The sequence below is a fragment of the Ailuropoda melanoleuca genome, chromosome 7, assembly GCF_002007445.2.
Source record: "Ailuropoda melanoleuca isolate Jingjing chromosome 7, ASM200744v2, whole genome shotgun sequence".
NCBI lineage: Eukaryota > Metazoa > Chordata > Mammalia > Carnivora > Ursidae > Ailuropoda > Ailuropoda melanoleuca.
Genome location: NC_048224.1, coordinates 53121338 through 53134651, shown reverse-complemented (window position 1 = coordinate 53134651; position 13314 = coordinate 53121338). Strand labels below are relative to the sequence as shown.

The 13314-nt window shown below is 54.3% G+C and overlaps 1 protein-coding gene across 7 annotated transcripts in view; it reads left to right on the top strand.

Moving 5' to 3' along the window:
* Positions 1 to 13312, top strand: part of ST6GALNAC6 (ST6 N-acetylgalactosaminide alpha-2,6-sialyltransferase 6) — a 17438-nt gene extending 4126 nt beyond the window's left edge. Inside the window, exons 2-7 of one of the 7 annotated variants that reach the window (XM_034664580.1) lie at positions 1117 to 1173; positions 2825 to 2915; positions 4728 to 4907; positions 7594 to 8000; positions 10807 to 10914; positions 13049 to 13312. In XM_034664580.1, coding sequence (XP_034520471.1) covers positions 1148 to 1173; positions 2825 to 2915; positions 4728 to 4907; positions 7594 to 8000; positions 10807 to 10914; positions 13049 to 13064 — 828 coding nt within the window. In that variant the 5' untranslated portion in view covers positions 1117 to 1147 and the 3' untranslated portion in view covers positions 13065 to 13312. The other 6 variants (XM_034664578.1, XM_019795191.2, XM_034664579.1 and 3 more) reach the window with 6 other exon arrangements.
* The last annotated feature ends 2 nt before the right edge of the window (positions 13313 to 13314 follow it).

The window sequence follows — 13314 nt, the reverse complement described above, 5'->3', positions numbered from 1 at the left end:
GCGGGCAGCGGGAGGGGGGCGCTGCGTGCGCCCCGGGGCGAGGGCCGGGAGCCCCCGGGCAGGGGGGAGATGCAGGGCCCCAGGGCTCCCCTAGACCCACTCTCGGCAGCCGCGCCTGGAGATCCCGGTCCTCGCGCCCAAGGGCTATCGTAGGATTCGCTGGGCCCCTGCCGTTGACTACCCCATTAGAGCTCGCGGACCTGCCGCCGTCTGCCTCCCTCCTCTTCCCAGCTGGGGCTAGGGCTCAGGACCGCCAGAGTGCGGGAATTGGGGGCGGGGCGTCAGCGCAAGAGGGGGCGTAGAGGATGAGTCACCCCCCCACCAGTGCACCCACGGGCTCAGCGACCCCCCTCCCCCTTCACCCCTGAGCCCTCCTCCCACGCGGCTCGTGGGGGCGTCTCGACCCTGTAGGGGGACTCCCCTGGCTGAGAGGGGCAAAGCCCCCAAACAGGGCAGGGTGTGGCCCCCAAACAGGGCAGGGTGTGGCCCCCACCCTTAGCCCACGGACTCAGCCCTCCTGCACCGCCGGCCTCGGAGCTGAGGCCACGCTCCCGGCCCAGCGCTCTGGGCTGCCGCCTCCCCAGCCTAAGCAAGTCGCTCCCCAGCAGGCCTGCTCCCCGGGGCTAGGCCAGGTACTGAGCACACACTTGGTGGCCTCTGGCCCATGCCAGCCCGGGAAGATCCTGGAGGGAGATCCCGGCAGGCTCAGCCCGAGGCAGCTCCCTGCAAACAAGCCTGTAAACAAGGCTCCCCAGCAGACTCTGGGCAGCTCTGCCTCTCTGAACCTCAGTCTCCTTATCTGTGAAATGGGGAATAAGAGCCCTTCCCTTGCAGCGTTGCCAGGAGGATGGGGTGAGTGGGTGATTAGTAGTGTGGCTCCCTGCACGCCTTCCTCGATATTAGAGGGAATTGGCTCGGCTAGGTGTCATAGAAAGGGCAGTGTTTTCCCTCGAAAGCTCAAGATGAGGCAGGCCTCCAACAGTGAATAACCACAAGACTAACAGCTACTGACAGGCACTGACCGAGCACGTTCAAGCCCCGTGCTTCCCTTGCCACATCTGCTTGAATTCTTTCAACAACCCCGTAAGTTACCTGCTCTTATTATTCCCATTTCAGAGATGAGGAAACTGAGGCTCAGAGAGGTCACATGGCTTTCCCGAGGCCCCTCAGCCAGTAAGTGGTGGAACCGGGATTCGCACTGGCACCCGAGATGCTGTATGACCATGGCCTTCTCAGAGCAGGATTGTGACGGGGCTGACCAGGGGGTCGGTGGTCCCGGCTGAGGGCACTGCTCAGGCAAAGGTGGGAAAGCAGGGGTGGGCCTGGGAACTGGAGTGTCCTGGTGTGTCTGGAGCATGGGGCCTAAGAAGGAAACGGGAAACGGTAGTGAGAGGGGAGGCTCCGCTCAGAGGCGCTGGACCGTGAGGGCCTGGACTACCAGAGGGTCAGTACTCATGGGTGACACGCTGGGATTCTGGACTCCTGTCTTGCTCCCTAACGGGCTGTGAGTCCAAAAACAAACTGCTTTTCTCTTCTAATGAGCCTCAGTTTCCTGATCTGTATCGCGGGCCCTGGACCCAGTGAAGAGTCCCAAGAGCCCCTGACTGGCCCTCCCGCCCGGGAGAAATCCGAGACCCGGCTCGGGAGGAGGGGAGGCTCCGGCGGAGAAGGGGCGGGGTTGGGCAGCGGGCGGAGTCGGGGCTCAACCAATCAGGAGCGGCATTGGGGGGAGCCTCCTTTGGCCTGAGGTTCTGTGGCTATTCCTGGTGGCAGTGGAGGAGTAAACAGTGGCCAGGTCAGGGGGCGGGCATAGTGGCGGGAGCTGGGAGGCCCCTGGAGGGGAGGACGGGGCTGGGGAGCCCTGGGCCTCCGTTTCTCCCTCTGCACACTCTTCCCTCTGGCCTTGAATTTGCTGGAAGTGGCTGGCTGCAAGTACTTACTCCCTTTTGACAGGTGGGGAAATTGAGGTCTGGAGGGGAGCTAGGGCCTGTGAGGATGTCCCCTCTCAGCCACTGCCTCTGAGGACAGATGGGCAGGAAGGAAGGTTGCATCGTTACTGGAGGCCCCCCACCCCCCAATCCTGAGGGTGGGGCTGTGATTATAGCCCATTGGTGAGTCTGTGCCCTTAACAGCCCCAGATCTTACTGTTAATTAAAGAAGTCATTCAGTAAACCTCTTGCACCCATTAACGTGGCTTCAGAGGCACCTCGGAGAATGTGAGTGAGGATCTGTGCTGGCCCCACCCTCAGAGAGCTCTCCGCCTTGCTGGGAGGTGACACACAGGAAGTTGCCGGCCTACCCCAGGCGTGGAGGATGAGAGGGCATGAGCAGGGTGCAAGAGGGCAGGGTGTTCTAGATAGAGGGGAGAGTTTGTGCAAGATCTGGAAGGGTGCCTGTGCAGAGAGGAGTTTGGGGACCTAGAAGGCATATTGCTTTATTCCAAGGCCACAGGAACCTAAGTCAGAGTTTGGGTTAGGAGTATGCATGGGATTCTTGCTGGGTGGGGGACAAGCCCCCAGCAGGGGAGCCAGCTTTAGGCCTGCCAGCTGTCTAGAAGAGCTAAGGTGTGGGGAGGTCCCTGCTCAGGGAGCAGAGTAGGAGAGAGTAAGGCTCACGGAGAGAGGCTCTGCCACCACCTGGCTGTGTGACCTCAAGCAGTTTCCTGCCCTTTCTGGGCCTCAGTATCTCCCTCTGCAAAATGGATATGGCCCTGACCCTTGAAGTCATGGGCGGGTAGGAGGGCTGGTGGGGTGGGGAGGGTGTAGCCTTTGACCAGTTGTATTAGGGGAAAGCGCCCAAGCCATAACCTTTCTGTGACTTGCAGGTGTGACCCCACATCCCTGCCCCCTGGGCCACCAGCAGGACGGTGGCCCCTGCCCCTCAGCAGACGCCGGAGAGAGATGAGTAGCAACAAAGTGAGTCCCCCTTCGTTTCTTGTCCCCATCTAAGCCTTTTACTTCCTCAGCAACATGGGCTCCTTTGGACCTGCCTCAGACCCAGGCCCCTACCAGTGTCTCTTCCCTACCAAGAAGTGGCTGATGCCTGAGAGGCCCTGGCTTGAGCTCTGCTGTGGCCACTGATCTCTGGCTTTGGGCGAGCTCCCGTCTCTCTCTGGGCTAGGTCCACCTCTGTCCTCTGGTCCATCTGTGTAAAGGATTGGCCGAGAAGGTGACTGCGAAGGGCTGGGGGAGGGAACTGGGGGGAGGGGCAGTGGTCAGAGTCAAAGACACAGAATGTTGTGAGCATCACTCTGGGGGTGTCAGAGCGATCCATTCAGTCATGTTTTCCTGAGCACCTACTATGTGCATGGCCCCCGCGCACCCCTTTCCTGGGATCTGCTGCGGTGCAGCCTTGGCAGAGCCCAAGGGTTGGGGGAGGTGTGGTGTGGACATATCAATCTGGGTCCGACTGGGAGAGAGAAAGCACACAGTCACTTAAACAGGGAAAGTTTAGTGTAAAGAGTTCTCAGCTTCAGCCAGGCATCAGAGTAACGAGGGATTGGAATTCTAAGGAATACAGGAATGGCCAGTAGAAGGAGCAGGCCCCAGCTGCCAGGCTGCGGTCCCAGGCACAGCTCTGACCCCCGGGATGGCAGAGGACTCACTGTGGCACTGGGCTGGTGGCGTTGTCCTGAAGTTGTCATAAAACCACCCTCTGGGCTACGGGGAAGGCTGCCGCTCCCAAGAGGCACTCAGAGCCCATACAAAACTGCTCCGGGGAGGGAGCTTATGGCCTCTGGTGCTTGAGTCTGCTCCTTGAGCCGAACTCTGCAGACACTGTGATAACAGCAGGAGCCAGAGGCACTGGCTCCCAGCCTGCCCCCCAGCCTGCCCCCCCAGCCCGCCTGAGGACGGGTGCAGGAGGGAGCTGCTGAGTGCCTTGGGCTGCTGGCCGCTGGCAGCTGCTGGCCACTGGGCCGGGAGCTGGAGCATGTGCCGTGGGACCTATGAGCTGCGGAGGGGCAAGGGCACGGACCAGGCGCCAAGCCCACCAGAAGCCACTCCTTTTCTCCTGCAGGGCCTCTCCAGCGCCCTTTACTGACAAAGCTCACTCTGCAATTAACCGGCAAAGAAACAGATGTAAGGGCCCAGGTCTGTTTTCACAGAGCAGGCAAAGAGGGTGAACTTGGAACTGAGAAGTGATACATGAATAAGCAGCATGGGGGTGGGGTGCTTAGCAGAAGGAGCCAGGACTTCCAGATCTTGCCTAGCCATGCAGGCCCTGGCAAATATATCCCAGTGGATCCTTTGGGTATCAATTTCCTGTCCTGTCAGTGACATGGTGGGCCCATGCACCCCAATTCCTGATCAGATCCATCCCCTCCAGGCTTACTGAATGATAAAGATTACAGAGAGTTCCCATTTGGGGAAGACCTTGGGCTCTGTCCCTTGAATGCCCTACCCGGAGGGATCCCTCTGACACATCCAGTCCAATCCGGCGAACCGTCCCTGAGAACCTTCTGTGCTTCTATGGTCTGGGAGCTGGGATACGGTGGCCATCAAGGCTGCCTCGGTCCCAGTCTGCAGAGCTCATGGTCTAATTGGGGGCGATGGCAGTTTGAATGCAGCGTGACCGGTGCTGGGATGGGAGTGCTCTGGGGGCCGGAGGGGGTGGTGCCCGAACTGGTCTGGAATGATGAGCAGGGGTGAGCCGGGCAAGGCAGGTGGCAAGGAAGAGGCGGGGGCCTGGGGGGTGGCTGGGCGCTCACCGGCCTCTCCCGTCTCCAGGAGCAGCGCTCGGCAGTGTTCGTGGTTCTCTTCGCCCTCATCACCATCCTCATCCTATACAGCTCCAACAGTGCCAATGATGTCTTCCGTTACGGCTCCCTGCGGGGCCGCGCCCGCAAGCCCGTCAACCTTAAGAAGTGGAGCATCACTGACGCGTACATCCCGATTCTCGGCAACAAGGTAGCCTGACCGTTTTGGGGAGCTCTCCGAGACCGGGCTGATGGCTGAACTTCCCACCATCCCTGCTCCCACCTCTCCACCTCTTCTCTCTGCTACTTCCATGCTTCCTAAAGGAAAGGCGGGGGGGGGGACCCCAGGAGTTGAGGCCCTGGCGTCCAGTGCCTTCAGCCCCATTTGCTGTGTGACCTTGGACGGCTGCCTTGTCTCTCTCTCTCCGTTTTCTTCAGGGTCCCATTTTTAGCGCTGATATCCTACCGCCTCCTGAGTCAGAATCCCTAAGAGAGGTGTGGTCTGGTTTTCACTGATCTCTGTCTCTGCTGGGGAGTCCACACGGGGTTTGGGGAGCCGAGCACTCGAGTACCTGACAATACAAAACCAGTCACAATAATGGCTGGCCTTTCTCAGTTGCCTGCTGTGTGCAGTAATCGTCACAGCGACCCTGTGAAGTCAGCATTGTTAGCCCCGTTGAAGAGATGGGGCAACCAAGACTCAGAGAGGTTAAGTCCCTTGTCCAAAGCCACACAGCAAGGGAGGGGAGGAGCCAGGGTATTGCTCCACCCCCCGCCCCTCCCCTCCGGAGTTGCACTCCCCGGGGCTTCTGTTTGTCTTGGGTAGCCATGAGACTCAGCTTGTGGTTTGGGGGTTCACCCTTTAATCCTCTAAGCCCTAAATGTTTTCCAGGAGGCCAGGGAGATAATCATTGGCCTGGAATACGGACTCCACCTTCCAGGGGAAAGCGGTCTCCCAGTCCCTGCCTGCCTCCCTCTCCTCCCTCACAAATCCTCCTGAGTCTCTCAGGATTTGAATACACCCTTACTGGGACAGGGCCCATTAGCGGGCCTGGGAAATGGAACCTGGGAAAAAGTGAAAGAGCTTGAGTGTGGGGGACGTGGAAGGAAGGGAATGAGGCAGCTCTGGGCTTGTAGCTGCTTCCAGCCTGACCGAGGGAGCCAGCAGAGCTCAAGAAAGCTGGAAAAGTCATCAGCTGAGGTCCATGGGACCTGTCATTGGATCTTGGAGTAAGGGCTCAGGGAAGACTGCCTGGAGGAGGTAGCACTTGAGCTCAGGCTTAAAAGTCAACAGGAATTCCAGGGGCAGAAAATAGGCCCCAGAGAACGTGTGGTTCCAACTCATTCACCAGTGGGGAAACAGAGGCCCAGAGGGACTTCCACACCCTTTCCTGACGGACAAGGTGGTGTCTTGTGTGTGGGTGGTGTGGAAATGTCGTGGATGCCCTGGGGAGGATGCCCTCTTAGGGGAACTGGACTAACGCTGGGCTCTGTGGCCATACAGACCCAGCTTCCTACCCAAACACTGCACTCCTCAGCTGTGTGACTTTGGGGACATCCCTGCATGACTGTCCTGTCCTCCTGTTCCTTCACTCTGCCCCAGCCGAGTGGCCTTCTTTGGCTTCTCAACACACCGCAGTCATTCCCACTTCAGAACCTCTGGTCTTGCTATTCCTCCTGCCCTGAGTACTTTCCTGTGTGGTTTCGTTTCTTTTCTTTTCTTTTCTTTTCTTTTCTTTTCTTTTCTTTTCTTTTCTTTTCTTTTCTTTTCTTTTCTTCTTTTCTTTTCTTTTCTTTTCTTTTCTCTTTCCNTCATTCCCACTTCAGAACCTCTGGTCTTGCTATTCCTCCTGCCCTGAGTACTTTCCTGTGTGGTTTCGTTTCGTTTCTTTTCTTTTCTTTTCTTTTCTTTTTCTTTTCTTTTCTTTTCTTTTCTTTTCCTTTTCTTTTTTCTTTCCTTTCCTTTCTTTTCTTTCTTTTCTTTTCTTTTCTTTTCTCTTCTCTTCTCTTCTCTTCTTTTATTTTCTTTTCTCTTCTCTTCTCTCTTCTTCTTTTCTTTTCTTTTCTCTTTTCTTTTCTATTTGACAGAGATAGAGACAGCCAGCGAGAGAGGGAACACAAGCAGGGGGAGTGGGAGAGGAAGAAGCAGGCTCATAGCGGAGGAGCCCGATGTGGGGCTCGATCCTATAACACCGGGATCAGCCCTGAGCCGAAGGCACACGCTCAACCGCTGTGCCACCCAGGCGCCCCTCTGTGTGGTTTCTTTTCATCCTCCAGGTCTCAGCTCCAGGTCTCAGCTCCAAGAGCCCCCGACCCTCTCCTGATGATCTTTCTAGAGTAGCCCCCACTCCTGCCCCTCTTGATCCCTTGCCCCTATTGTATTGTCTTTGTAGCATGTTTTACTCACCACCTGGCATTAGTTTGTCTTTTACTTATTCACCATCTGTCTCTCTGTGAGCCTCTTAAAGGCAGGAGTGGGGTCCCTTTCATTCATTGCTCTGTCCCTGGTATTTGACCATTGGCCAGCTTGCTGTAATATTTGTTGACTATCGAGTGAACAGCCTTCAGTTTCCCTGTGTTTAAAATGGGCAAAATCGGGGCACCTCGGTGGCTCACTCAGTTGGGTGTTTGACTCTTGATTCACCTCAGGTCATGATCTCAAGCCCAACACTGGCCTCCGTGCTTAGCGTGGAGTCTGCTTAAGATTCTTTCTCTCCCTCTGCCCACCCCCTTCCCCCCGTGATGCACTCTCTAAACAAATAAATAAAAATAAATAAATAAACAAAGTAAAATGAGCAAATTAATTCCTGCCTCCTAGAGGCCTGGATGTACAGAGCATAGGGCCTGGCACTGCGTGGACGTGACAGCCAGTGTTGACTTTCCTTGCTCCCTCCCAGACGCTGCCCTCCCGGTGCCACCAGTGTGTGATTGTCACCAGCTCCAGCCACCTGCTGGGAACCAAGCTGGGCCCCGAGATCGAGCGAGCCGAGTGCACGATCCGCATGAACGACGCGCCCACCACGGGCTACTCCGCCGACGTAGGCAACAAGACCACCTTCCGTGTGGTAGCCCATTCCAGCGTATTCCGTGTACTGCGGAGACCCCAGGAGTTCGTCAACCGGACGCCCGAAACCGTGTTCATCTTCTGGGGGCCCCCGAACAAGATGCAGAAGCCCCAGGGCAGCCTTGTGCGTGTCATCCAGCGGGCAGGCCTGGTGTTCCCCAACATGGAGGCCTACGCCGTCTCTCCCGGGCGCATGCGCCAGTTTGACGACCTCTTCCGGGGTGAGACGGGCAAGGACAGGTACCAGCTTCCTGCCTGTCCCCTCTGGCCAGCCCTGTGCTCCGCCTCAGCTTTCTCTGCCCAGAGGACCTGTTGTTCCCAGCATGCACTGCTCTGAGGGGGTGGTCCCTTCCTGCCACCCTCTGGTCAGTTTTCCACGGGAATTTACTTCATGTCCAGCCCCGAGCAGGAGTCACTTCCAACATGCTCTGCACTGTCTTGTCTCCCCAGGAGGGCTTCCTCCCAGCATGCGTTGCTCTGAGGGAACAGGTTCCCTAGCTTGCTCTGCTCTAAGGCGGCACATGCCTAGCATCTTCCTAGGAGAGCTCCCCAGAGCTCATGTCAGGTATTCACTGTACCCAGCATGTCTTGCTTTAGGCACATAGTTGCTCCCAGCATGCTCTATCCTAAGGATACATCTTTCCCAGCATAGCCTTTTCTGGCTGATCTCCCCAAAAAAGCTAGGCCAGTGCTATCCAATAGAAATATAATGTAAGCCATATATGTAATTTAAATTTTTATAGTAGCCAAATTAAAAAAGTAAAAAGAAACAGGTGAAATTCATTTTTAATATATTTTATTTAACCCAATACATCCAAAATAGAGACCCTATACTTTATTTGATTTATCTCTAAATATTTAAGATTTGAGAGAGCTATTGTAAATTGTATTTAAAATTTTAGGGGGTTCCCAATTATTCATTGCTAGTATACAGAAATACGATTGATTTTTGTGTGTTGAGCTTATATCCTATAATGCCTGAGCTTACTGGTTCTGAGAGATTTTTCTAGGGTCACTGGAATTTTCTATATACGTAATCACGCTATAAGGACATGTGATTCAGAATAGTTTTATTTCTTCCTTTCCAATCTGTATGCATCTTATTTCTTTTTCTTGCCTTATTGCACTAGCCAGGACTTTTTTTTTTTTTTTTAAGATTTTATTTATTTATTCGACAGAGATAGAGACAGCCAGCGAGAGAGGGAAACACAAGCAGGGGGAGTGGGAGAGGAAGAAGCAGGCTCATAGCAGAGGAGCCTGATGTGGGGCTCGATCCCGAAATGCCGGGATCACGCCCTGAGCTGAAGGCAGACGCTTAACCGCTGTGCCACCCAGGCGCCCAGGACTTTTGATACAAGGTCAGATCGTGTGGGGAGTGTTGAGAATAGACATCCTTGCTTTGGTCCCACCCTTAGTAGGAAAGCATTTGGTCTTTCATCATTGAATACGATGTTAGGTGTTGAGTTTTTAGCTGTCCTTTGTCAGGTTGAAGAAGTTCTATTCTCTGATTTGCTAAGAGTTTTCATCATTATTAGATATTGAATTTTATCAAGTGTTTTTCTGCATCAGTTTATAAGATCATGTGGTTTTTCTTAAGGTTATTACTATGGTAGATTATACCACCATATATATTTTTGAATATTGATTGATTTTTGAACAGTGAATCAGTCTTGAATTTCTGCAATAAACCTCACTTGGTTGTGGTGTATTATTTTTATATATTGCTGGATATGACATACTGATATTTTGTTGAGATTTTTGTGTCTGTGTTCATGAGAGATACGGATCTGTAGTTTTGTTTTCGTACGGTCTTTACCTGGTTTTGGTACTATGGGTAATGCTAGTGTCAGAAAATGTGTAGAATTATTTTTTCTTTAAATGTTTGGTAGAATTTGCCAGTGAAACTATCTGGGCCTGGAGAGTTCTTTTTCAAAGGTTTTGAACAATGAATTCAATTTCTTAATAGTTACACATACTCAAATTAATCCGTTTCATCTTGGCTGAGTTTTGGTAGTTTCTAATTTTCAGGGAATTGGCCAATTTCATCGAAGTTGGGAAATTTACGTATGTAATTGTGGTTTTCTTATTGCCCTTCTCACGTCTACAGGGTCTGTGATGATATCCTCTGTTTTATTCTTGATATTGGTAACTGGTGTCTTTTCTTTGTCAGTCTTATGAGAGGTTTTTCTTTTTTTTTTTTTTAAGATTTTATTTATTTATTTATTTGACAGAGATAGAGACAGCCAGCGAGAGAGGGAACACAAAGCAGGGGGAGTGGGAGAGGAAGAAGCAGGCTCATAGCAGAGGAGCCCGATGTGGGGCTCGATCCCATAACGCCGGGATCACGCCCTGAGCCGAAGGCAGATGCTTAACCTCTGGGCCACCCAGGCGCCCCAGAGAGGTTTTTCTTTTTAAGCTTCCTGAAGAACCACCTTCAATCAAATAAATCCAAACTATTTTCAGTTCAGTATATAGTCAAAAACTATCAGTGACATTTTCTGTGTTCGTTCTTTCACACTAAAACACCCCATGCATATTTTACACTGATAGCATGTTTCAGCCACATGTCCTGTGCCCACATGTGCCCACATGTGGCTCCTGGCTGCTGTAGTGGGCAGCTCAGCTCTAGGCCCTTGGCTCCTTTCCATACCTTGCTCTGAACCTGTGGTCACAGCATGACATTCTCTGATGAGTCTCCTGTTAGACGTGGGCACAGCGGCTTCTAGCAAGCTCCATCAAGCAAGACCATGAGTCTAGTAAGTTCATGGTCACTTGCAACCTGCCCTACGATGACTAATCTCCCCGGGAGTTGATTCCCAGCATGAGCTGTTCCTTCATAGGAACTCTTTCCACACCCCTCATCTCTGCCCAGACAAGCCCTCTGCCAGGATGTACGTGCTCCCACGGTGGGGCTGGACTAGGGGGTCACTGAAGTGGTGGAAGTCCCCGATGGGGGGAGGCAGGAGGAGTTCTGGGAAACTCCAGGTGGGTTGACCATTCCTACCCATCCGCATGCCCCCTCATCATACCCCCTCTCTGCCCCCAGGGAAAAGTCCCATTCGTGGTTGAGCACCGGCTGGTTCACCATGGTGATTGCGGTGGAATTGTGTGACCACGTGCACGTCTACGGCATGGTGCCCCCTGACTACTGCAGGTGAGCCCCCCTGGAATAATGCCCAGTCACTGGCTGCAGGATGGAACCCCAGAAACTTTGGCTGAGGGGTGCCTTTGAGGGCCTCCATTTTATGGTATTCAAACTGCTCTGTGGAGATCTAGGCTTCATGGGGCTAGCTACCTCCGGGGCCTTCCCCCAGAGTTCAGAGTTCATATATTAATAACTATCATTAATATTACTATATGAAAAGCCTGCTAGGTCCCAGCTCTTCTTCGCCAAGTGCTGACCGTGTTCCAAGCCTGGCTATATTTGTTAGGTCATTTACTCCTCACAGGGACCCTAAGGGACAGTTGCCGTATTCTTTCTGTTCCATAGATGAGAGACTGAGGAAGACATTTTGTGAGTGGCCTAAGGTCCCACAAACAGTGAGCACTGGGGCGGGGCTCCAGAGCTCTTACTTCTTACCACTACCCCACACTACCACCCTCTTAAGGAAAAGGAAAGTTTCGATCATATTTTAAAAAACCAACAAAGTTGGGTGGTCATAAATGCAGTCCACCCTACATCCATTTCACAGATGGGGAAATCGAGGCCCCGGGAGGGGCAGGCATTTCCCCCACGGAAACCCGCTAGCAGGTCAGGAGCTGGAAAGCGCAAGGCCCGGCTGGTGCCTCCCCTGCCCTGACAGCTCCCATCCGCTCTGCCCCAGCCAGCGGCCCCGCCTCCAGCGCATGCCCTACCACTATTATGAGCCCAAGGGGCCAGACGAGTGTGTCACCTACATCCAGAATGAGCACAGCCGCAAGGGCAACCACCACCGCTTCATCACCGAGAAGAGGGTCTTCTCCTCCTGGGCCCAGCTGTATGGAATCACCTTCTCCCACCCCTCCTGGACCTAGGCCACCCTGCCTGTGGACCTCTCACCGGGGATGCGGGAGAGGCTGCTCGCCTCCCAGCCGCTCAACCAAGGGCCACCTCCTGGCCAATCAAGGCTGGCCGGAGTGTCTTCGGGCCAATCAGGGCCTTGTATCCTCCAGCCAGTGAGGGCCTGGGGGTGTCTCTTGACCAATCAGGGATTTGAGCTATGTGGTTAATCAGGGGTGTTGGAGGTATTTCTTGTCCAGTCAGGGTCTAAGCATAGTCAATCAGGGTATTTCTGAAGTTATCTGAGGCAAAGGTCATGTGCTTTCCCATGAGGCCTTGGTTCAGAGCCCCAGGATGGACCCCCCATCATTCCCTGTTGGCTGGGACAATGGGGTCCTGTCCTGCAGAGCTGGGAACTCTGTGCTGCTCCCTCACTTCCCAGAGCCAGAAAGAGAGGTTGCATGGGAGTGGGAGCTGTGTCTGGAGGCCAGGCCAAGGCATTTGCGGGATTGTCGGGGGGATCCTAGAGGTGGAAGCCAGCATCCGGGTCTTGACTCTGCCCTGAGTGGCTTTGGACAAAACCCTTGTCCCCTCTCTGGTCGTCCTCCTGCCTGTGTCAGGTTCTAACGTGGAGTCTGAGGCCCCCTCCCACTTTCCCCACTGACCTCCTTGGGTCTGTCTTCCCTAAGACTGGACCCCTCCAGCCACCACCCCTTGCTGGGGGGCTCAGCTCCCTGGGGGTCTGGAGTCCCCTTCCTCACCTCCTCCTGGGAACTTAGGGTATTTTTGTGTAAACTCCCACAGGGTTTGGTGGGGAATCTAATAGGAAAGGGACAAATCTTCAGCTGTTTTCTTTGTAGTCCCTCCACTCAGCTGCCATTAGTTTGGCTCTTAAAGAGCCAGGCTCCCTTTTCTGCCATCCAGCAGTGAGGCTTTCTACCTGTTGGAGTAGCCTTTGGGGCTGAGAAAGGGGGAATCCCAGCCAAAATGGGGTTTCACGCAGCCCCTTTGTCTGCAGCTGCTGGAGTCATCCAAGGGCCTGGGAAGGCCCTTGGGGGCAGGGGCTGCATCGCCTGGGTTCTGCCCCTTCACTCTACATCAGGCACTTTATTGCTGGACCTTAGTGGGGGGGACTTGCCCTTGCTCTTCCAGAGCCCAGAAGGGAAGACTAGAGGGCTTCCTGGAGGAGGCTGTGGAGCTGGAGGGGTCAGGTTCAGGAGGAAGAGGCCAGCAGCAAGCCTTTGCACATTGGGGTGGGGGCTGGGAGCCGGCGACTCCCCCCAGACTTGGTTTTGTATGATTTGTACAGGAATAAATGCACCTAAGCTCTGGTTCCGTGTCCTCTGTCTCTTGGATCAAGCCTGACTCTCTCTGGCCCTGCTGTGGGCTTCCTCAAGACAGTGCCCACACCCTCCAGCCTGGGAGCTCACACACAGGACGGCCAGCTGTTTCAGTCGGCCAGTGAGTCATGCGTTTTGCAGCTTGGGTGGAGTCCTGGCCACCCTAGAGGTGTGTGGAGTTCCTGGAACCAAGCCCACCTGGATTTTCCAGTCCCTCCTCCCCCTTCCCGTGTGA